This window comes from Actinia tenebrosa, unplaced genomic scaffold (assembly GCF_029948245.1).
Source record: "Actinia tenebrosa isolate PJP-AT-01 unplaced genomic scaffold, QUT_ActTen_1.0 PGA_scaffold1__47_contigs__length_23844297, whole genome shotgun sequence".
Lineage (NCBI taxonomy): Eukaryota > Metazoa > Cnidaria > Anthozoa > Actiniaria > Actiniidae > Actinia > Actinia tenebrosa.
In genome coordinates this window covers 21,871,496-21,894,685 of record NW_028292578.1, presented here as the reverse complement: position 1 = coordinate 21,894,685, position 23,190 = coordinate 21,871,496, and the positions used below count along the sequence as shown (strand labels likewise).

The 23,190-nt window shown below is 38.7% G+C and overlaps 2 protein-coding genes, 1 long non-coding RNA gene and 1 pseudogene across 3 annotated transcripts; 1 reads left to right on the top strand and 3 right to left on the bottom strand.

Moving 5' to 3' along the window:
* LOC148910105 (uncharacterized) overlaps positions 1-1,066 on the bottom strand; it is a 4,277-nt pseudogene extending 3,211 nt beyond the window's left edge.
* Positions 1,067-1,305: 239 nt separating this feature from the next.
* Positions 1,306-2,603, bottom strand: LOC148910104 (uncharacterized). The gene is made up of 3 exons (XR_016120326.1): positions 2,512-2,603; positions 1,504-1,784; positions 1,306-1,389 (listed from the first exon to the last, which is right to left on the bottom strand). It is a non-coding gene; the product is annotated as an uncharacterized LOC148910104 (long non-coding RNA).
* Positions 2,604-7,101: 4,498 nt separating this feature from the next.
* On the bottom strand, positions 7,102-12,142 carry LOC148910103 (FAD-dependent oxidoreductase domain-containing protein 1-like). The gene is made up of 7 exons (XM_089033360.1): positions 11,925-12,142; positions 10,799-11,028; positions 10,401-10,495; positions 10,167-10,309; positions 9,072-9,323; positions 8,625-8,732; positions 7,102-8,337 (listed from the first exon to the last, which is right to left on the bottom strand). The coding sequence occupies exons 1-7, from the start codon at positions 12,120-12,122 to the stop codon at positions 8,080-8,082; spliced, it is 1,284 nt and encodes a 427-aa protein (XP_088889486.1). The 5' UTR covers positions 12,123-12,142; the 3' UTR covers positions 7,102-8,079.
* A 178-nt stretch (positions 12,143-12,320) lies between these two features.
* Positions 12,321-15,702, top strand: LOC148910102 (uridine-cytidine kinase 2-B-like). The gene is made up of 7 exons (XM_089033385.1): positions 12,321-12,430; positions 12,817-12,973; positions 13,742-13,841; positions 14,206-14,351; positions 14,478-14,575; positions 14,870-14,918; positions 15,517-15,702. Exons 1-7 carry the CDS (start codon positions 12,344-12,346, stop codon positions 15,651-15,653), a joined length of 774 nt encoding a protein of 257 aa, XP_088889511.1. The 5' UTR covers positions 12,321-12,343; the 3' UTR covers positions 15,654-15,702.
* The last annotated feature ends 7,488 nt before the right edge of the window (positions 15,703-23,190 follow it).

Genomic DNA, 23,190 nt, shown 5'->3' with positions numbered 1-23,190 from the left:
GTTGGGGCTTGCTTGCGCATGACTAGTGTGTCAATGTTGGTTTGTCGGTGAGAGTGGTTTGCTAGGATGAGCTGGGCCTAGATTGGCTAACCGTGTGGACTGGTTGCTAAGGGTTTAAGGGCACCCTTCTTGCCATACTACTACTTACCTCTGCAATTGTGGTACAATTCCCGACACTCCATTAGTACAAGTGATTTGTGAATAGCCGAACAGTGTAAAACTCTTCTTTAAACTCTTCCGGCAGAAGAAATATCACTGTTTGAACCTTCAGATGTACAAGGTTGTCACACATGACGGACCACCCTTCTCTGGGCATCCCTGGGTCCCTGCACGATCGAAACTTGTCAGTAAATATGAGTAGATGTTTATACAGTTGATTTACTGGACAATGATGTCAAGATGATAGATGTTATACAATGATTTACTGGACAATTCTGTCGATAGATGTTATACAATGATTTACTGGACAAAGCTGTCGATAGATGTTATACAATGATTTACTGGACAAAGCTGTCGATAGATGTTATACAATGATTTACTTGGACCAAATGCTGTCGATAGATGTATACAATGATTGTACTGGACAAATCTGTCGATAGATGTTATACAATGATTTACTGGACAGTGTAAATGCACAGTATTACGACATTAGGCAATGAATGAATCATTATATTCACCTAGACTACCACTCCCTGAACCATCATCGTCATCATCATCGTCAATAATACATGAAGGTAAAAGGTGGTTCCATTGTCCATTGTAACATGTCAGATTTGCAAAACCTTGAAGTTTAAACTCTCTACTGCACCTGTACTGGATGATACTGGCATGGCGCAGATCTAGGTTTACTACCAATCCATTCCTGGGAATTCCTGGATATTTACATCGAGCTAGAAAAAAGTCAGCATTTCTTATTATGATAAAACTGTTTGTACGCAGTGAAACAGATGTATTATTTACCTTTGCAGGAAGGCGTAGGTTTGTCCCAAGTGCCATTAGTACATCGTACAGAAGCAGCACCGACAAGATCATAATCAGCATGATTACAGGTAAAGTTAACAATCATTCCGTCCAGGAAATTATTTCCCATTCGTATGCCATGCTTTGGTTGACCAGGATCAGGACAGGACACTACAGAAAGCACCACTTAATTGTGTCAATACATGCCATGACATGGTTAGTAGTACGAACTACGTTACAAAGTAACACAATCTTACCGTGACACCCGTAAAATTCCATTCGTAGACAAGGAGCAAAGGTTTCTTCCTTTCCGGTAGAAATACCTTTGACTTCTAGTGGATATACCCTAATGTCATGCGCAAACAGGGCAGGGCGGAATGTGTTGGTTTTGCCAGATGTATAGTCTTTGTATGAGTTGCCATTCAGCACCTGTGTGACACGTTACAAGAGTGATTTTCTTAGCGACATTCACTTCAATAGCTGGTCACATTATTTACTCAGATATTTAAATATATACTGTAAAGGCGTTTCAGTCTTATTTACCTGACCATATTTAATCCATCTCCCATCTCTTGGCATATATTCAATACTAAACCTTTTCACCCATATAAACTCTGTTTTACTTCCCTGAATCCTCATTCCTGTCACCTGAACCTTTTTACCAAATGACACTTGTATCCATGGTGATGTGATGTCATTTTGTTTAGCACACCAGGCCGAAGGACCGTTGATGCGTGCTTCGTGTGGTGAGTGGAGATTATCTTGAAATGAAGAGGATGAGAAGGTGACATTTGACAAGCTTCAGCTGCACGAGGCCGGAACACCTGAGGAGGAAATATTATTAATCGTCACTGCTCTTCGTTTTCATTGTTTTAAATTCTGTTGTCTAACTTCCTTCCTTTGGGTGTATATATCCTATATCCTTTCCGCATATCTTTTTAATTGTTGCGAGCATCAGCTTTAAAGGAACTAGATTCGTATGGCGGGCAACCTTACAGTTTGAAAGATAAAGTTACACTATGAAAACAGTGATACTGTTACAACAGGTAATGCATCATTTACGTCAGTAAGCAGATCCTGTCTTGTAACAACTCTGTTCCCATGATCGCTTGTGCAAAACTTGCAAATTTCATTATGAGTTTTTAGAAAAACCACTCAAAAATACCTATTTTCAAAGGTCATATGTAATTGAGGCAAAATCTCTCCAACAGATAAAAAGCGAATCTTATTTGACTCGGTTAATGTTTACGTATTGTAACTGGACCATGGTCAGTTAAATCCCTTCGCGTTTCAGATCAAGGCAGATTATAATACTGCTGACGTCGTGTTTGCACCGTTCCTTCGTGTAATAACGTATGAAAACTGAAATTGGTATTTGAAAACGATTTCATGAGAAATATTGAATCTGTTGTTAATTCAGTTTGATGAACGCTTTATGGCTTATTCCAACGAAATCAAGATCTATCACATTTTGTTTTTAAGATCCATTTTCAATGGTATTCTTGGTAAATCTAGTATAGGTGGTAAATGTAAAGTAGTGGGGTTACGTACCTCTTACTCCATCAACACAAGCCGCAAAAACGCTGAAAATCAATAAAAGACAACGCGTCTGCTTCACGGTTAACATGGTAGATGTCACGGTGGTAGAAGTGTTGCTCGTTTTTAAGGAGTTCGTAGGAGTTTAGTTTCCTCTCTGTCTACTTCCGATGATTGACTTAACCAATAAAAGACAAAAGACAATGGTGATGACAAGACTTTATAATCCGTTTATTTAAAACTTTGATATGTTACAAGTGTTAGAGTATCCAGTAACATTTTAGCCGGCGTTGCTGGGCGGTCTGCGGTTATTATCGTTTTTGTTCAATGGCAGGGAGGAAGAAAGCCTTAATTTTTGTCTACGCCTCCGCGCCTCCGTCAGCGACTAACCTTAACCGCTTACCACCAAGCATAGCAGGCTACTAATAAGTTAATGAAAGATCATTAAAATTACTATTACTATTATTATGTGCTATTAATAGCCAAGCCGGCTTTCCCACTATATAAACATGCATAAAGTGCTTTTAAAAATTGTCCAGGATATCTATTGTGTTGCTATTATTTAATGGGACATTGGTTAAAGTGCTGGAACAGTAAGATAGTCTACTTGACTAGAATGTACCCTACAGCAGCAATAGCTTTGTCTCCATTACTACAAGAAAGATAACATCTGTTGCCACAAGACACGCCGACACTCCCTCCATAGCCAATAAAGCTATCTGTGGAACCACAGTCGTTTTCATTGTTGGTCATTATTCCGATACGCACTAGTTGCAAATTAAATCCTTCTCTGTTGCAGTACGGTTGCACTGATGTACCTGCAATCATAGATTGCCATTTTGACTTTCCAAGCAAAGCAACCGCCCTTTGACTTTCACTTGCAATAACGTCATGGAGTGACGTTACCGTGTAAGGAATAGTTGCAAAGTTGGTGACACCATTCACAGTAAATCCAACACATATTGCACTGAATGATACTCCCCAGTAGCTCGGCATCTTTGTCTCCATGGAATCAAAACCTGTTTTACCTGCTGTCTGGTTGTAAGCAATCTTGTTTGACCAGTACGATGAGCTGTGACCGAACGTATCCTAAAAAAGAAGAAAACTGTCGAGTGAGTAAAGGGATAATCAGATCTGCACATCAAGGATACGCGTCTATGCAACAATCACATCTTTATGACGGTTGAATCGTTGCACTTACTTTTGCGCCGTCGATTTTCATTGTCAGCGTCCATCCTCCAGCACCACAGCCAGTTATTTCAGTCATGTGACAAAATACGTCAGTCTGTTGGCCTTGGATAACGAAAGTATAGGCCATGTCTCTTCGATGGCTGTTGAAATATTTGAATGTGAAAATTTCTCAACGCATTGGTCAACAGGTTCAGCGTTTGAGTATATTATCCTTACCTTGTCTTCTCGTAAATGTCTTTACATGACGACACAGGCACTGGAAAAAAGGGAATTACATCATATATATGACGTAATGTGAGACTAGTGAGATATGATGACGACGATGAACGGTGTATTGATGGTGGTGGTAAAGATCATGATCATACAAATGATGGTTGTATTATAATAATGGTAATTCATGTATCAAGAGATATTTGGTGTTGAAGATGATGATAATGATGGTGTTGATGATGATAATGGTAAAGATGGAAGGAAATTCTTTATTCTTTTTTTTTATTATGATATTAACGTGGTAATAATTCAGTTTAGACAAGGAAAAAAGTTAAATATATATGACCTGTCCATCCATCGCAGTTCAGTCCTGTATTATACTTGCTGCAGTTGAGGCACTGATACTGAACTGGAGTACTACACACAAGCGAACAAGCTGCTCCATTCTTACATGGTGAATCCAAACAAGGATTGACTACTTCTTCCTAAAACAATGAAAAGAATGAAAAACATGGACAACTTACATGGAAAAAAAAAAAATCATACAAGTGGAAATGCTCAGTCATACCGACGATACTTTGGGCGCGTAGTAGTCAAACCCAGGTCTACTCTGCTCACACATAGGCTTGGCTGCTATGGTATTGTTGTTCAGTTCGCAAAGGTGTTTGGAATTGCCTTGACTTTGGTAATTGATGGACTGACAGTATGGATGGTTAAGACAATCGAAGACACATTCAATGGAACTCCTCACCTCCATACTCTTGATCAAGTGATTAAGCATAGAGGAACCTTTTCAGTAAAGACAAAAAAATATTATAGCACGAAGGTAAATTACAGGTCGGCCGTGCCTTGCCGTGCCGTGCCGTGCCATGACGGGAACTGAGTCCCAGTATTCTTGATGCAATTGGCTCGACAGCACTTGATTCCTGTCATCCGTGCCTTGGGCAGCTGTATATGCATATCTTTACATAACAATGGACCGTTTTCTCAAGGTTGCGTGCGCATCCAACAGTTGAAGGGCCACGAAATTGAAATACGCAAAACAGGTGTGAGAAGCCAGTTTTATATTTAAAGAGGAGAATAAACGATATTATGAATTCTTATCGAAAAAAATATCATAGAAATGTATGATAATTCTCATTATAAAGCTCCTGTGGCCCGTGAAGCTTCTTAAATTTAAATGCGCACGCAAGCTTGAAAACCGTATATGCCGACTAATACATAACGACCGCCCCAGGGGTATAAATACTATCGACTGTCTTTCGTTTTCCCGCTGGACTTTGACCATCCAACAACAGTCTTTCTCAAGACTATACTCTCCCTGACGATCACACTTCACAACAAAACAAAATCTTATGTGATTTTTTAGCTGTTCGACAATTTTACTTAAGAATTTAGACGATTCAATAAGACCTTTTAACTGATACGGCCATTTGAAATATGGAATGACAAAGCAGGGGACAAATAAATTAAACGTAAAAAATTTATGGATCTATAGAGTCTTGGTGTTTCGCATATTTTTCCAACTACCAGCAAATTCAATAGCTTTTTAGATGTGCTTTTCATTGAAAAGTGTAAAGTTATATAAAAAGACACCGTGACACTGAGCTGTGTAGTATATGAATTGTCCAATAATTGCTATCTCAGCAACTAGTTAATTAAGACAACCAAGATAGCCGCCTTATTGCTAAAAGGTGTAATGATAGCTTTCCTGTTATATACTTTTTCTCTGAATACTTAATAATATTCTTTTACCCTTTACTGATATAGAAGTGTGAGCGTGTTTCAGTAAACATCAGTTACAATTGTATTCACTTAACTGTTTTCTATATTCAGCTATTGTTCCCATTTTTTGTGTTACAATTCCTATTTTTACTTATTCATATAAATCTTTCTTTTTCATTTATCTTGTATGAGTTTTTTCGTCTTCAATTCACGTATTGTAAAAAAAAAAAAAAAAAAAAAAAAGCTATGACCTCCCTCGATGAGCTAGCTTTTACTCCTGCGGCCGGGTTGTTCAAAGCTGGATTAGTGCTAATGCTAATCCAGGATTAACTCTATAGGTCTTATTAAGAGTTAACTCAGGATTAGCACTAATCAGGCTTTGAACAACTGGGCCCTGGGCTAAATTAAACTAGAAAATGAATGTGTCCAAATATATTTTCCTATCGCCCTTAGTTCCCAGTAGGTCGTGATTACACGCACCTTACATGCCGAGGATGTCTCGTGTTTGCTTCCCGTCTAGATTTACGGGAAAATCAGCATGAAGTAAAACAATTTTTAATAGTACATTTACACCTTCATTTTATAAGCACCTTCAATCTTAGATCTTTGAACAAACTTTTCGTTGTTAAATGTTGAAATATTTTAACATAAGAACTCCTTGAATTCAACAGATCTCTCGCAATTTAATTATTATTTTTGCGCAGATACGCACCGAGATACAAAAGGTACGCGAATGGCAAAATGAACGATGCCACTTAATAATTTATTATACGATGACAACTGAAAAAAATATGAATATTGTCGATGTTTTTCTACAGAAATAACTGAATAGATAAAGTGATATCCCAGTGTACGAGTTCGTAGTAAAAATGAAAAAAAAAAAAAAAACCTGTGGGGCGCCAATAATCATGGTCAAGATGATGAATATCAAAGCCCAATTATGCTCCGAAATTGATACTTTACTTTTGATTCCTAACTTCATTTAAACTATCCAAAGGAAGAATCCTAAACTAAAAATTCTACAGATTTTGTTCTAAAAATAAAAAAGAATCGATCGGTGTAGCTACAAGTAGCTAGTGATAACTTTCTAATACAATAACTAATAACTGATCAAATAAGTACCTTTTAGTTTGTGGAAAGTAGTTAATCTCGTATAGTCTTCACGGTAAATTGCTGGTTCTGATCCCAGTCCTGGAGTAGCATTATACGGTAAAACGAATACTAGGACGAGGGAAAAACCGTCGGCCAACATTGTTGAAGCTAACTTCACCAGTTTAGAACATACTCTCTTAAAACGGTCTGCAGGAACTAATTACATCCAATATTGAGTGATGAATCATTTATTATTAATGATGATTATAAAAGTAGTCTCGGTTACGTTGGGCTATTCAAACAATAGCGAACGAATCACCGTTGGAGCAGTTTTCCCCGAAAACAACTACGCATGTTCAGTATCTGTTTTAAAGAGTACGACAAGGATTACGACGACTCAGCAATTTTATTTAATCATTTCTTCAAGCAAATTTTTTCTTGGAAAAAAAAACGAGCTACTGGCGGGATTCGAACCCACGACCTTTCTTTTAAATTATCAAGTTTCGGCGGCCATAGCTTGTAGGACATAAAACGTCCTTGCTTTTGCAAGGGTAGCACTAAATAGCAAGTGGTTAGCAAACTGTGGCCGTCCAGGTGGCTCAATTTAGAGCAGTTTTCGCATGACTCTGAAAAGCTCACGGCACGAACACGTTCTTAGTGACACAGCTAGGGATACGCCAGACCAATCACATTGCTCGAGAATATACTCTCCATCCAATCAAATACCCAGAACACGGCATAAACACGACGCGGACACGGTCACGCCAAAGTCACGGCACTTTCAGACCAATCACATTGCACGAGAAAAAAATCAGCCGATTAAAATTCTAGAAAACATCACGGTCACGGCACGGAACTGAGCTTTTCACAGTCATATGAAAACTGCACTATCTAAGGCTGGTTTTAAGGGAGGCCTATAATATTTAGAAGTTCATTTTTGTGAAGGGAGGAAAACCGAAGAACCTGGAGAAAACCTTATAGCACAGGAGAGAAGCAAACAACTCTATGCAAATACGACACCAAGTCCGGGAATTGGATGGCATAGATGAGAGGCGAGCGCTCTCGCGGGTAAGCCACCTGAGTATGTTTCACATTAAATTTGACAATTTTTTCTTACTTTACCAATAAATTACGTCAATGGATTACAAGTCGCTAGTGCACGGAGCCAGCGCGCGCTAGAATAGGAAACTTTTTTTTTTTTCGTAGTAAAAAACAAATTTCCGATGTTTTTATGTGTTATGTCCACCTATGTGCTCATGAGGCGTAGCCGAGGTGAATAAGACATACCACGGAAAACCGGAAATTTGTTATATATACTAGATGGGTACAAGGCACTTATTCTCATTATCCTGTGGTTAGCCAATATTAGCCAATTATATTGTTTTCCTTCAAAGGATCCTTGTTCAATACTCTTTCATAGCCCAGTCTTGACAGGTTAATACTCGTGAAGTTTCCATCGAGTATAAGTTCACTAACAGCTCTCCCTGTGCCTGGTGAATGCTGTATTCCATGTCCACTGAAGCCACTGGCAAATATCAGATTCTTTATTTCTGGGTGACGTCCAATAACAGCGTTACAGTCAAGGGTGTTATAGTCGTAATATCCTGCCCAAGCTGATTTGACCTAAAAGACGTGAGACTTTTGGTTAATGAGTGAATATTTTCCATCACTGCTACCTCTATCCAATTGTCCCTCCCTCCCTCCCTCCCTCCTCCATCTTTTCATTCATGCAACACTCCCTTTCCTCACCCCTTCATCCATTCATCCATATATCCATCTCTTGCTCGATCCCTCAATCCATCCCTCTATCCATTAATTGATCCGACCATCGATTCATCGATCCATCCGTTCATCCGTAAATCTGTCCATCAATGTACTATTTAGTTAAACTAGTTTGTATTTTCACTTGCCTTTAAACATTCGAATGCAGGAACTCGGTAGGCAAGGTCTGGCCAAAGTGCTTCATAGAAGAAGTCATAGTCTACATCGAGATTATCTATGCTTGGCTCTTCTTCAACCTAAATCAATATACAATGAAAGTTATCAAACCTGACACATTGACTTTGATCTTTTTTTATCAGCCAGCTCCGCCGTTAATGCCATTCCATCCCCTAATAAAACCCTTCTGGCCTCTAATTCAATGGAATCTCCTCTACCATTCCTCATACTCCCCCTTCCCCTACCTTGGCTTGTAGCATACATAATGAATACAGCTTATGTAATGATTCAGACAAACAGAATTGGGATTGTTGTGCACTTGATAATCAATGCATTTATGACTGATTCAGACAATAATGCTTTGATTGCAGCTGATCTTTCTTATGAATTCTCAATTACAAGTAGCAGTCATATCTTACACTTGGCGGACACCGGCCAGTAACAAAGTGTTTGCCTTCTGGACGAAAGTAAAATCCACTTTTGTCACAAAGGAGCACATCTTCATTGACAAGATCAGGACAGTCTATTACAAAGACAAATCTCTTTCGAGGCTCTATAGGCAGGTGGATTCCTAACATGCTTGCAGTAGCACCAGACCAACACCCCGAAGTGTTCACTGCCACCCCACAAGTGATGTTTTGTCGAGACTGCTGCAAATGGTTGGGAACTATCTGAAAGGGGAAAGATATGGCTACATAGATGAGGTCATCAGTGTTTTTCTCTAAGAAAAATATAAAAGATCCCAGTCCCCTCTCACAAGTTCAACTCACTAGCAAACATCATCCCACCCCACCCCCCTCTGGCAGTTATGTCCTTGTTAGATGTGTCATCATCATTAGTCAACTTCTGTCGAGATCAGAGATGCTATTTTAAGCATGCCCCTAATTTGAGTCTTGTTCATTACTGTGCACCCAAGTTCATCTAGTATTAAGCCAGTGTCCCTAATTAGAGTGGCTGGGTAAGTGAGGTGTCTACATATATACATACATACATAAACTTTATTTAACCTCGAATTTCAGAGTAGCTTACAAAGCTAATATCTTCGAGAAAAAAAAAAAAAAAAAAAAAAAAAAAAAAAAAAAAAAAAAAAAAAAAAAAAAAAAAAAAGAAAAGGGCTATTGAATAATGATTATAAAACTATTATATAATGGTAATTAATATTTACATATGTACACTATATACACTATTTTGCAGAATCAGTTCAATTTCAATGTTGATGAGTAGTTACTCGAAAGAGTCATACTTTAGTATATTACGACGGAAGTCCAAAAAGTTTGAGGTTCTAAAAGTATCCGGCAGTGCATTCCATAAAGTAGCAAACTAGTAGTGTCTAGTTTCTTCCTGGTTGTAGTGTCATCATGTCCTTTGCAATCCCTATATCATGCAGAGGGCACAACTATTTCAGCAGTTTGGTGGATGGCTGTTGGATCAGTAATTACTTATCTTGTGAGGATAGGTTGATATTCCTGCTGGGTGTCCATCCACCCAACCCTTGACTATGATATCATACATACCTCAATATTTGAAACAAGGTTTCCTTTCCCCAGCTGGATGTCTGTAACTTCTCCATGGATGTAGTCTACACCAAGAGATATGGATTTCTTTTTGAAGGCATCCAATAAAGCCCATGGATCAAACCATCCCTCTTTGTCTGTTCCTGTAACCAGTAAGCATTCATACTCAGGGTAAGTTGGCTTAGGGGGGAGGGGAGGGGAGAAGTAGGATGGATACAGCATTTTGTTACATACCTAAAGAGGCCATGCCGATACCATCAGTATTCATCCAAGGAAACCTTGTCTTTAGCTCATCCTGTGTCAATAGACTTACAGCACATCCTAAATCCCTGGAACATTCAAAAAATTGGTTAATGTATTGAATAAAAGGATAGGACAGACAAAGAGAGTGCTTCATGTCTATCAATGATGTTGAGTCATTGGTGTCAATGACCACAGAGATGGAGGGTCTGGTATGATATGGTTAATAAACATGTCAGAATTATTGATGACAGTCACTTGAACTTCACTTGCTGAAGCCCTGCCACTGTTTTAGGGTGCTCTGCCATCCCCAAGTTTTGAAGTTTGAGGAAATATATGCAAATTTTATACTAGAAACTGAATATTACCCCCCCCCCCCCCTCCCACAATACCTTTGTAAAGTATAGTTATCTTGCAAGGTTGTTAAACCTTTTTCTCCAGACAGAATCAAATATCCTCCTTTCTTCAGGTTAATATCCGGAAGATCTTTTCCTTCCACACCCAGATACTCTCCAATGTTTGACAAGAATTGGAATCCAAACTGAGAAAGTAGGATATTCTCTGCAGTAGAAAACTGCTGACGTATTGAGCCAACTGATAGAGCAGTGGAGCACTTAGAGTACTAAAAAGTGTAAAGCATTCAATAGTTATGGATCAGTCCATATAGAGGGGGGAGGAGACTTACATTAAATTCAATTCTGATAAAAAAATCTTCCTGACTTTCTTTCATTATTTACTTATTTATTTTTTTATTTAATAACTTTACAACCAGATGTTAATATCTAATTGAGGGCATGGTCAACAGGACAAGAGTCCCATGTAAAGACACAAACAAAAAAAAAAAACACTAAAAGAAAAAAGGAAAAACTAAAGCAAAAGTAAAAAAATATAATGTACAAAGTTAAGAACGACAATTAGGATTAAAAGGGTGGCACTACCACCACCAGAATCTCCAAAACACTTTCTTTTGTTCAGTTAATTAGCGCCAATAGTCCTTTGCAGCTCAGTAATCACATGCTAATTAATTCACTGAGAGCGAATGAATGAACACTTTTACTGGTGAGCAAACACACTTTCTACAACCTGTTTCGAGACATAATAAACTGCATTTCCTAACCCACTGGATACACACCATTTCATTTAGTTCTTTACAAGTAGCTAAAAGAGAATTGTCAATTTAAAACGTAAACAAAAAATTTGCTCTCAAGTAACAAGTGATCATTAACTGCAAAGGGCCTATTGTCTTACTATGTCATGAGGGAATACAAATATGAATAGGAAAGAAAATATTAGCCAAGCATTTTGGTAGTGGTAGTAGTAAAATGATGCCATCATGCAACAAACAGCCTATTATTCTGCTGTCCTCTATTAAACACGTTGCTCCCCTCCCTCCCCGACACTCGATTCGCTCTATATATGATTCTTCTTTTTTCTTCTCACGTCACAAAGGTTAGGGTTAGGGTTAGTACTTCTACTGTGCTTCACTATGATACACGTGCGTGCAGTATACCTTCCTACCGTAAGATCACGTTCAATCACACATATTCGCAAATCAGGCTGTCTGTTAGCAAGAAAATACGCAGTAGATGAGCCCATAGCACCACCACCGAGGATCGCTACATCGTACGATGCATTTCTGCGTTCTCTGGAAAACCTTCGATAAAGATCAAAAGATCTATTAGTAAACCATCTTGATAATCTACTCGTATGCCTCATATTTTAGGGTTTTTCGAACTAACAGAGAGGAGAACAAACTATGTTTTCAAAGTCTCTCATTCTCAATCATGTGTATCAATTCAGGATAAACAGGTTTTTGACGTTCCGACCAGCCTACGAAGTATGGCGTCTCTCCTTCGGCTATCAGTCGTGTGTTTTTAGTAAACAAAGAAACATAATCGTTGGGCTGCCTGTGTTTAAAGTTACAACAAGAAGCCAAAATGGCTGCGGCTACTGTTTCTAAAACAAATATGGCGATGAAAAAACCGTTTATCATCGGTGTAGCTGGAGGTTCAGCATCAGGAAAGGTAAGACTTCTCTCTATATATCTCAAGGAATGATGATTAAATGATAATAACTTTATCTTCGTCATCTAAATACACCATACCAAAAGGTAAACTTGACCAAGACTCTTCAGAGTCAAGCTACGAAACTTTTTTCCTGGAAGAAAAATGATTTTAATTCTGATTTATGGTAAATTATATGAGCTGTCATTATAGGAGCTGGTATTCAATAGAAATAAGAAATTCATAAGCAAACGTTGTTGGCGCTATGTCAAGCGTTTTTGGTTCAGCTTATTTACATATACCGTTGTCTGTATAGATGCATGCAAAAGGTAACGATTAAACAATCTTAAAGCATCGTACATGGGTTGTAAATAAGTCACAAACTATCTTTCATGTCTTCTGAACAGTCATCAGTTTGTTCTAAGATAATGGAACAACTTGGACAAGACGACATTGACTGTAAAACAAGAGTGGCTATCATTGGTCAGGAAAGCTTTTACAGGGAACTGAACGAAGAAGAGCTGAGAGATGCTGGTAAAGGAGAATTTAACTTCGATCATCCAGGTAAATGCTATTAACCCTAGCCTCTGAATATAACCAGGGCCACCTGGACAGCGAGAACCAATCAAATTGTAGAATGAATTTGAAAACAATGCCAAGCCATTGTCGAGCCAATCAGAAACATAGATTGCTTGGTAATTTGACCCTGATTTTATGTGAGAATGACTAGATAGCTGTTTGTGTGGTTTGTGTGCCATGCCTATCTTTTACAACACAATGAGGTGTGTCTGACATTCTTCCCAAAAATTAAATTCAGGCAATATTACATTTTACAGTTCCATTCAGTGACCACAAATAATAGTTACATGTCGAGGTTGGAGTTTCCATACATAGCAAAACTACAGTTTGTCATGCACGGTAACTCCAGCTTGGAACTATTATTCGTGGTCACTGAATGGAACTGTAAAATGGAGTATTGTGCACCAGTTCCTTTCTTGTCCAATATTTGATTCATGTTGGCTGGACCAATAGCACAGCTAGATTAGCCTGATAGAAGGGTTTTATACTGTATTAGTACATGTATTAGTACATGTAAGAGTTAATAACTGTAATAAAGCTACCCTTAGCCATCAATACTAGAACAATATTGTGATTGGGTGTTGGATAGGAAACCATTTTAGTATACCACATTTGTTATGGTATACTTCTGTATTGTGGTTTCAGTTAAGTACCAACTATGAGTTTCCCACTCAATATTAAAGCATTTCAACTGGGTAAGTTTACCTGATCATAAAAACTTGTCTTGACTGATGAATATCAATTTATTTGCAGATGCTTTTGACTTTGAAAAAAATTACGATGCAATAAAAAGCATTGCATCAGGAAAAACTGTTGAAATCCCTACATATGACTATGATATTGCATCCACAAAGTAAGTATAATTACACTTTCCTGATTTTTAGAAATGCGTTGTAATGGGGCTATCTTGAGTGAAACAGTCAGTTAGCATTTTATGCATCAAGAAACGAAAGGAAATTTGAAAATAAACGTGAGAACTAAGGTGGTTTCATTTCACTCAAAACACTATTAGCTAGAGCACAAGAGATAATTGCCATATAAGTATTAAAACATCCCCTAAAACAGCCCTAATGCTACCTCATGATCACCCTAGCTATTATCGTTTATATCGTCCGGTTCCCTGTCATTACTGTAGAGTAAGCACTATGCAATAGTAATGAATGTATGCATCCATCATTTATTCATAACATGCTGTAATAATGCATTTCATTTCATAGAGATGCAAAGGTCAACTTGATTCATCCAACTACAGACATTATCCTATTTGAAGGAATATTGACCCTGTATTTTAAAGAAATCCGAGATCTTTTGGATATGAAGTTATTTGTGGATACTGATAGTGACACAAGGCTTTCAAGAAGAGGTAAATTGTCAAATGTAACAATACAGTGGATGTGATCATTGGCAGCATCAACATCATCATCTGATACATCAGTACAGTTCCTGTAGTATTTGTTATATAGACCAACACAACATTTTTGTTTTGTAGTACTAAGAGACACCCAAGAGAGAGGTAGAGATTTAGACTGCGTTTTAGCAACTTATACTAATTTTGTGAAGCCTGCTTTTGAAGACTTCTGTCTACCAGTAAGTGTAATTAATTATACATTTCCTTTTATCCCTTTACTTTATTTATTTTATTTTATATTTTATTGTTAAATAAACCCATATTGAACAACAATACACACATAAATGTACACATAAGAACAGTATTACCTACACCTGGTAGGCTACATTAATCATTAAACTGCATGTACATTACTTAGACAATCTTAGAAGAGTTTTTCACATCCCTAATAGTCCACATCAACAGTACAATCCAATTTTGTTGTTTCATTTCAAATCTTAACGTTTTGTTGAATTTTGAAAAAAAAATTTCAGACAAAAAAGTATGCTGATGTGATAATACCACGAGGATCTGATAACACAGGTGAGATGCTAAACTTGATACACGTCTTTAGCAACCTTTGTTATATTTCCAGTATGCATAGGCATACAGTTAATGCCGTCCAGCTGATCTGAGAGGAAATGTTAGCCAATGAGAATCAAGAAAATTTGCAAAACTGAGGTGTTACTTTTCCTATTGTCATTGAAATGTCATTGATAATTAGAGGTTGACAAGGTCGGATCCAGTCAAAATTTTAGGGGGGGGGGGGGGGGCTAATGAGTTTCTTCTGTCAACACAATGGAAAAAATAAAAAAGCATCTAATTCTTTAGTTTGGCTTAGTTTTTTTTTCTGCTGAAGGGGGGGCTTCAGCCCCCCTTCGCCCCCCTGGATCTGCCCTTGGTTGATGACAGTAACACAATAACTTATGAGTTTTATATTTTTACTACAATGGTGGACAGGTATTTTTTTCTGGTTGATTTTCACAGACTTCATGTCATCTCAGTTTTGCAGTGATGTTGTTTCTACGTCACTCTTTCAAATACTCTGCCTGGGATGCCTGTATTTTTTTATATTTTATGTTGTCTTCATGTGTTAGCATGATTCACTCTTTTGCTAATGGTGGTATACTTTTGTTATTAGTGGCAATCAACCTCATAGTCCAACACATCAAGGACATCTTATCAGGAAACAAAACGATAAGAAAAGTATCTGAATCAAGTTCCAAACGTCAGAGAACAGTTTCAGAATCAAGTATGCTGTCATCGCGACCCCACTAATTTATTATATGTGTATTTGATTTACGATATCTTTCCAAGGTGGTTTTAATTTATTGAGGATACATTTTTAATAATTTTTATTCATGATTTATATAAGTTAACAATACTGTACAATTCCTTGTGCTGTCATTAGCACAATGCTGTGGTGTATAGTATTACAGATTACACATTAGACAACCTGTCAGTGTGCTGTCATTAGCACAATGCTGTGGTGTATAGTATTACAGATTACACATTAGACAACCTGTCAGTGTGCTGTCATTAGCACAATGCTGTGGTGTATAGTAATACAGATTACACATTGGACAACCTATCAGTGTGCTGTCATTAGCACAATGCTGTGGTGTATAGTAATACAGATTACACATTAGACAACCTGTCAGTGTGCTGTCATTAGCACAATGCTGTGGTGTATAGTAATACAGATTACACATTAGACAACCTATCAGTGTGCTGTCATTAGCACAATGCTGTGGTGTATAGTAATACAGATTACACATTAGACAACCTGTCAGTGTGCTGTCATTAGCACAATGCTGCGGTGTATAGTAATACAGATTACACAGACAACTTATCAGTGTGCTGTCATTAGCACAATGCTATGGTGTATAGTAATACAGATTACACATTAGACAACCTATCAGTGTGCTGTCATTGCACAATGCTGTATTGCATTGGTTAGTACAGTACGATATGTTTATAGAGGGGGAGTTTAAAACCTTCAATTTTGTGCACTGCTTATTTTAAGTAGAATGGGATTATTTTTAGACATTTTATTAGAAACCTTTATTAGACCCTTGTATTTGTCGTACCATGAATAACATATATGTATTGAACATATACCTCTAGTTGCTTGTACCAGGTTGTCTTGGTGTACTGGTAAACATGTATTTGTCATACCATGAATAACATATATGTATTGAACATGTACCTCTAGTTGCTTGTACCAGTGTGTCTTGGTGTACTGGTAAACATGTATTTGTCGTACCATGAATAACATATATGTATTGAACATGTACCTCTAGTTGCTTGTACAAGTGTGTCTTGGTGTACTGGTAAACATGTATTTGTTGTGCCATGAATGACGTGTATTGAACATGTACCTCTAGTTGCTTGTACCAGTGTGTCTTGGTGTACTGGTAAACATGTATTTGGTGTGCCATGAATGACGTGTATTGAACATGTACCTCTAGTTGCTTGTACCAGGGTGTCTTGGTGTACTGGTAAACATGTATTTGGTGTGCCATGAATGACGTGTATTGAACATGTACCTCTAGTTGCTTGTACCAGGGTGTCTTGGTGTACTGGTAAACATGTATTTGGTGTGCCATGAATGACGTGTATTGAACATGTACCTCTAGTTGCTTGTACCAGTGTGTCTTGGTGTACTGGTAAACATGTATTTGTTGTGCCATGAATGACGTGTATTGAACATGTACCTCTAGTTGCTTGTACCAGTGTGTCTTGGTGTACTTGTAAACATGTATTTGGTGTATTGAACATGTACCTCCAGTTGCTTGTACCAGTGTGTGTTGGTGTACATGCATGTGATACATCCATTCTTACGTTTACATTTTCAAATTATTTGGATTTTTTAATACTTCTTCATTTTGGTACCAATGTGTATTATACCAATCTAATGCTATGCAGATTCATGTAATATATTGGACTACTTGATATTAAACAGTATATAACACTGATTCTTCTGTTTCTTTAACACAAAAAATTCTGTTGATTATCATGCCTCGACTAGTTTATTGTAAACAAAAAGACACCACGACAAAAGAATTTGAAACCTAACCAAGTAATTTGCCTCTTACATTATGCCACGTGCGTGTCTTGTAGATTATGACGTCACGCGCACACAAGATGACGTCACCTAATATATGACGTACATTTGTCGTAATACTTAATAGTGTGGATGGGTAATGGCTGGTTGGGTGGAGTATTGATAGGCACAGTTATTAATGTTCATCTCTCTTTGATTACAGAAACGTTCCACCAAAGCACCACACACTATACACACCATGGTAGTATTATAACGCCCTTCCGTCAAGCATGATAAGTACTGCACACAGTATGTAACTGCGCATACATGCGCCAATACCAGAGATGACAATCATTCATATCTGTAGAGACCTGATCATACATTTCTCGCGGGCTTGAAGCCAGATGATAGTTTTGTTACAGGGGTTTGTTGGGGGATTAAAGGCAGGCTTAAAGCCAGTGGCCTATTCTGATCAATATATACCAGTGGTTATAGTTATTCAAAGCCGATTTACACGGTACGATTTTTCCTCAGAACTTTCGCGCGGAACTTGCTTACGACTGTAAATGGCAGCTAAAACTTGGTGTAAACATGTTGCTCGCGGTAGGAAAAATCGCATCGTTTAAATCAGTCTTTAGAAAGCGCTATATTTTTTCACTCAAATCTCCTGGCTAAGTAACCTGTTGGGCAACGGCAATTAACTGCATATGGGCGTTTGTTATTGTAGTGTTTTCGATCTGAGTATGCCCCTAGCCCCTAGCTGTAGTCATATCCTACTACATTTGCGCATTCCTACCATGTCTTCTTCAATGAGAAAAAAAGGGCTAAATGCCAAATAGGTTAGATTAATAAAAAAGGGCGTAAATTGAGTGCTATCTGCGGCTATATACCACAAGCAAAGAACGATTAAATAACTTAATGCACCTATCCTAGCTGAGCTGACGTGATAATGTCGGCGGACGGTAAGTCGAGAACTGCTGGATATTGAACGGGATGCAATATACAGGTTTCCTTTCTATTGCTTAAGTCGTTTTTTCCTCAGTTGCTAGTCATTATCTTCAAGGATCTGTCAGTTTGTTATCTGAACTGGACTGAAGTTATTGACCGTAAATTACACGGAATATCGTTGCAAGTACCTCGTCTTCACGGTTAATACAAGAGCAGACCTGTAGCCGGTGGGCTGTCTTCAAACCAAAGACTAGAAGACATCATCTTTAGAGAATCTTCGAGGTAAGGTTAGTATGCATGTCTCCTATAAGCGGTTATTAGAATTGTCTTGTGTTTTGAACATCTGCCAACCCTGACAAAGCTAACAGACCTTTTCTCTAAATGTTTGCTTTCCAATAAACAGCATTCATTTTAAAATATAGTTATTGTTATTGAAAATCAATTCAAGTGGTTTGGTAGTGTTTGTATTATTACTAAACATGACTATATGCTTTGTTTACGGTTTTCTATTTGCATGTTTCTTGTGGGACTCTGGTCTCTATAGGTTTAGGTGGCGCCCAGTGTGATGTTTTTATAGAACATTTCATACTTACTTCATTCTTTCCACATTTATTTTTCTTTTCTATCACTTTTTTTATGTTTCGTTTGTATCTTCATGCAATCAAATTTTAATTGTTTTGGTTAAAAACACTAAACCCTTGAATTGTTTTTAGCAGTCGTCATGAATCATTGCTAGGAGACAAAAAAACAAAAAAGACTAAGTATATGAGAAACAAAAACTGCCTACGAGGTCCCTTTTTAATAAACTACCGTAACAAGCATTTATTGTGCTTTTAAATCTTAGCCTTGGGCTGTCTGGCTAATAGAAAAGCATTCACTAGGTGCTGCAGTCGACTTCACAGGTCTGTCATTTGGAACACGGTGCCGCGTGCGCTCGTAAAGTGCTGGATACTCATTGGTAACCCACAGGAGGGTCTGAAAAGGGGCGGTGATGGTGCAGCACTTTTATCCCGTCATGACAGGCATCTACGGCGTTAGTCAAAGTGCTGGTACTCTTTAATCATTTCAACAGGGGGCTATAGGGTCGACAAGGGCTAACTTAATCTAAAACAGGATGTGTGTGTGGGCGAGCTAAGTATAGCGAGTGGACACATTAAAGCAAACTGAAAATAACTCGAATAACAACCTATTGTTAACAACGAAATATCGTGATCGCGTCCGTGGAGTAGAGGACGCTCGTCCAGTTGTCGGTGGTACCAATTGGGTCAACTGACCACCCAGACACAAAGGATTTGATTGATTATTGTGGGCGGCAACATAAATAAACGTGGAGTAGGGATATGCAGTCTGAAAGCAACATAATAAGTAGTGGGCATACACGAGGGTAATAATTCCCGGACGACGGCACAGTTAAGTAGCTAGTAGGTAGGACACAGTAACGGTATTGTTAAGAGGGGCCAAGCACAGGGGGACAGGGCGCCGAAGGGTTGAGTGGATCATCTATCAAAAATGACACGGGGGGGGGCGCGACTCACAAAAGGGGACGTTGAGGTGTGTTTTGGTCAAAGGTCCGATTAGGCAAATCGGTTTTTTTTTTTGGTGATGCGGTTAGCCTGAGGTGATTCAGTGTGGGTAGTATTTTTTTTGTAACTAGGTCATCTATGGGTCAATCCATGCTTAAGAGGTATGGTTTTGATGCGCGAGCTAAGAAAACCGAATCATGGTTACAAAAAATGCTTTCTATCAGCCAATTCGTTAAGGTTGCATGTGACGTCATGGAGCCGCCATTTGGTTGGTGGACTTGGTTGCAGAAGAATGTGGATCTTGGTTGCATTTCTGTTAGGGGGGTCCGCGTGGGTCAAACACACGGCGAGGCCATGTCTTGTGTGTCTTTTCATTAGGCTCATTCCGGTGGGCACTGACATGCTCACTGACCATAAGAGTTCAAATCACTTCAGTGTTTAGGGGGTAACGTGATATTTCATATCCTGTTATTAGGTGGCGACTAAGGCTCTTGCACCTGGGGGTCAGGAATCCATCCTGGGCATTCATATTTGTTTTCGCAGAATGGGTATGGGGGGCCAAATGGAAGGTGTTTTATGTCAGAGCCCAAAACGGGGGGGAGAGGGGGGGGGAGGGGGAGGGGGGGGAAGGGAGGAGGGGGGAGGGTTTGCGGTTGCATTGTGTTCGTTGATCTGGGCGGGGCCTACTCCATTTTGCCAGGTAGCCAGTTGGGGGTTAGGGTCTTTCCTCTGTCCTTCTTTAAGCTATTCTACTCTCTCTTGTCTTTCCTACTCTGTCCAGCTTGTTATACGTTCTTATAGCTGTTCCAGTTATCCTGATTTCTTTCCCCTTCCATTGTTTACCACCCTCCCCCCTCGTTCATTCACACAATGCCCAGCCCCATTTATCATCATATCTGTTACTCTTGTCCAATCGCGTGATCTTCGGAAGGGTTAATGCGTGTTCTCGGCTCTTTCCACCTCTTCGTGCATGACGGCATGCTTAGTGTGGTGCTTGGGAAGAGGATGTTTATGCGTATTACCCCTATCTTCCCTCTCTCCATCCTTCTTTCTTCTTTTTCCCTCCTTTCCCGCCCGCTTGCCAGTCTCGCTATTTGAGTTCGGCTGTTAACTGTTTATATGTCCAATATCCCACCACCCCAAAGAGGTGAGGCTTAGGTAGGTAATGTAAGCGACAACAACAGGTAGGTCACTCTCCTTCCGAAGTCCGATAACGTTTATATACATGATAAATGAGGATAGCCCTAAAAGGGTGTCAAACTTTATTGTAGAAACCGTGGGTGGACGGGGGGCCAAACAACCATTTTTTCAATGTTAGGGTACTACAGGATGGTTTTTTATTGATTTTGTGATAGGTGTGTATTTTATCTATCGTTTCAGTTCTAGAGAATTTTGACATCTTTCAGAGGGGGATCGGAATTCGTCAGTCGAGGTGGGTGTCCAATCATAAACTTACACGGTTCATGGCCATAGACACTCGGTTTGAGAATAAGAGACTTAACTCGGTCCTGAAAGCGTTGCAGCCATTAGCGGGGGCAAATGGTGTTTTTAATCGGTCTTTGTCGTGAGGGGACCAAATCTGTCCTCGTCCTCGAAGGCAGGCCAGCTCGGGGGGGTGAAGATGATATCGGAGGGGGGAGGATAATCATAGGTGTATTAACTTCTAGGCAATCGTAAAGTCACTACTCCCGTTATTAGGGGTGAAAAATGAAATTGGAACGTAATGAGTTCGATTGTCCTGAAGCGGGTAGATTTAGTAGCAATATAACGAATGTTTCGTTCGGGCTAATACCTTGTGGATAGCATCATCAGAATCACTAGTTATAAGTGCAATATATGTCATTCTTATCCAAATAAAATACTTCTGTTTATTCCAATTCCTATGTCCTAAACGCGAAAGCCCCTATGAAATACTACTCGCTTCCTATTTCTTGGGTACATTCAAAATAACAAGCTGTCGAGGAAAAATTCACACAAAAATGCTTTCATGGAGTGAATATTGTAGGGTTTAGTGCTTTGTTGAAATTCGGAAGTATGTTTATTGCGTTATTGTCGGAGCACTCAGAGAAAACCTCTGTCATATACGAACTAATTTACTCTCTTGATTCAAAGTGCGTGGTAAACACTGGTATAGGGGAAATGCGCAACGTATTGCCATTGTTCGATCAAGTCTTTTTTGAGTTTATGTAGTAGATCTTTACGATAAATTAGGATTGATATTTTAGAAGTCCGAAACATTCAATGTTCCTGGTCCTTAAAAAGGGTCAAAGAAAATCATGAAAGAAATGATAAAACAACCGTTTTGTTACTTATTCTGAAACTATCAGAGTGGGAAATTAAGGAGAGAATAGAGTCGTATTGTCCAAATGAAGAATTAAAAATGATCACGTAGAATGAATTGATGAGGAGGGACAACGCATCCTCCTCCATGTGAGGGCTGTTAAGGTGTCCTAAATTAGGTTTTGTAAGTCCCGGCTACAGATAGTACTGAATTGGTGGTTAAGTGAATGTTTACACACTAACTAACCTAGCTAGATACGTGACATCTCAAAACTGTTTCTAGCTACGAATCATGTGTATACTAGACCATAAAATCTTTTCAGGGCGGCTGGAGTTCCGTATTAGGAATGAGGAATCTTGAATTATAATAGAAAAAAGAAAATCACAAAGAATAGAAAAAAGAAAAGAAGATGTTTTGTATATTGGTTTTTCCTAAGTTTTCGGGATATGAAGAAGTGAGTTTCCATAGAGAAGCCAATGTCCCTTCTGAGGCGTGTCTACTGTTGCGATTATCTTACTTAAAGAATCACTATTTACTACTTGTAATCTTATCTACTCCTCATTAGCTACTGAGGCATGGCTTAAAGTTAAAAGATCCCTCTAAAGTCCCAGGAAGTTCTCAGTATGAGCCTTGGCGAGGAAATTGTTTATTTACAAAGGACGGTTTTCCATTATTCCTTTCCCTGCGTGCTAATTTGGAAATTATCTACCCATATAGTCATTGTAAGATGATCGCTAAAGTGAACGTCAAACCTGGTTTGTCATAGCTTGAGCAATAGCCCTCTTGTAGTAACTTATGTCAGCGTAGTACCATTGGGGATCGTCATGTTGGTTAGTTCCGCTATGGATTCTAAGCCGGATGACACGCTCCAATAGGTAACGTGAAGCTATTTTGATTTAACTTCCCAAAGGGAACGAACGAAAGTAATATCATAGATACCATTTTCACCAGTTTCCTTCCCTTTAAAGACTTAACTGAAAAATGAAAAAACAACTTTCCTGACTTAGACAAAGCACT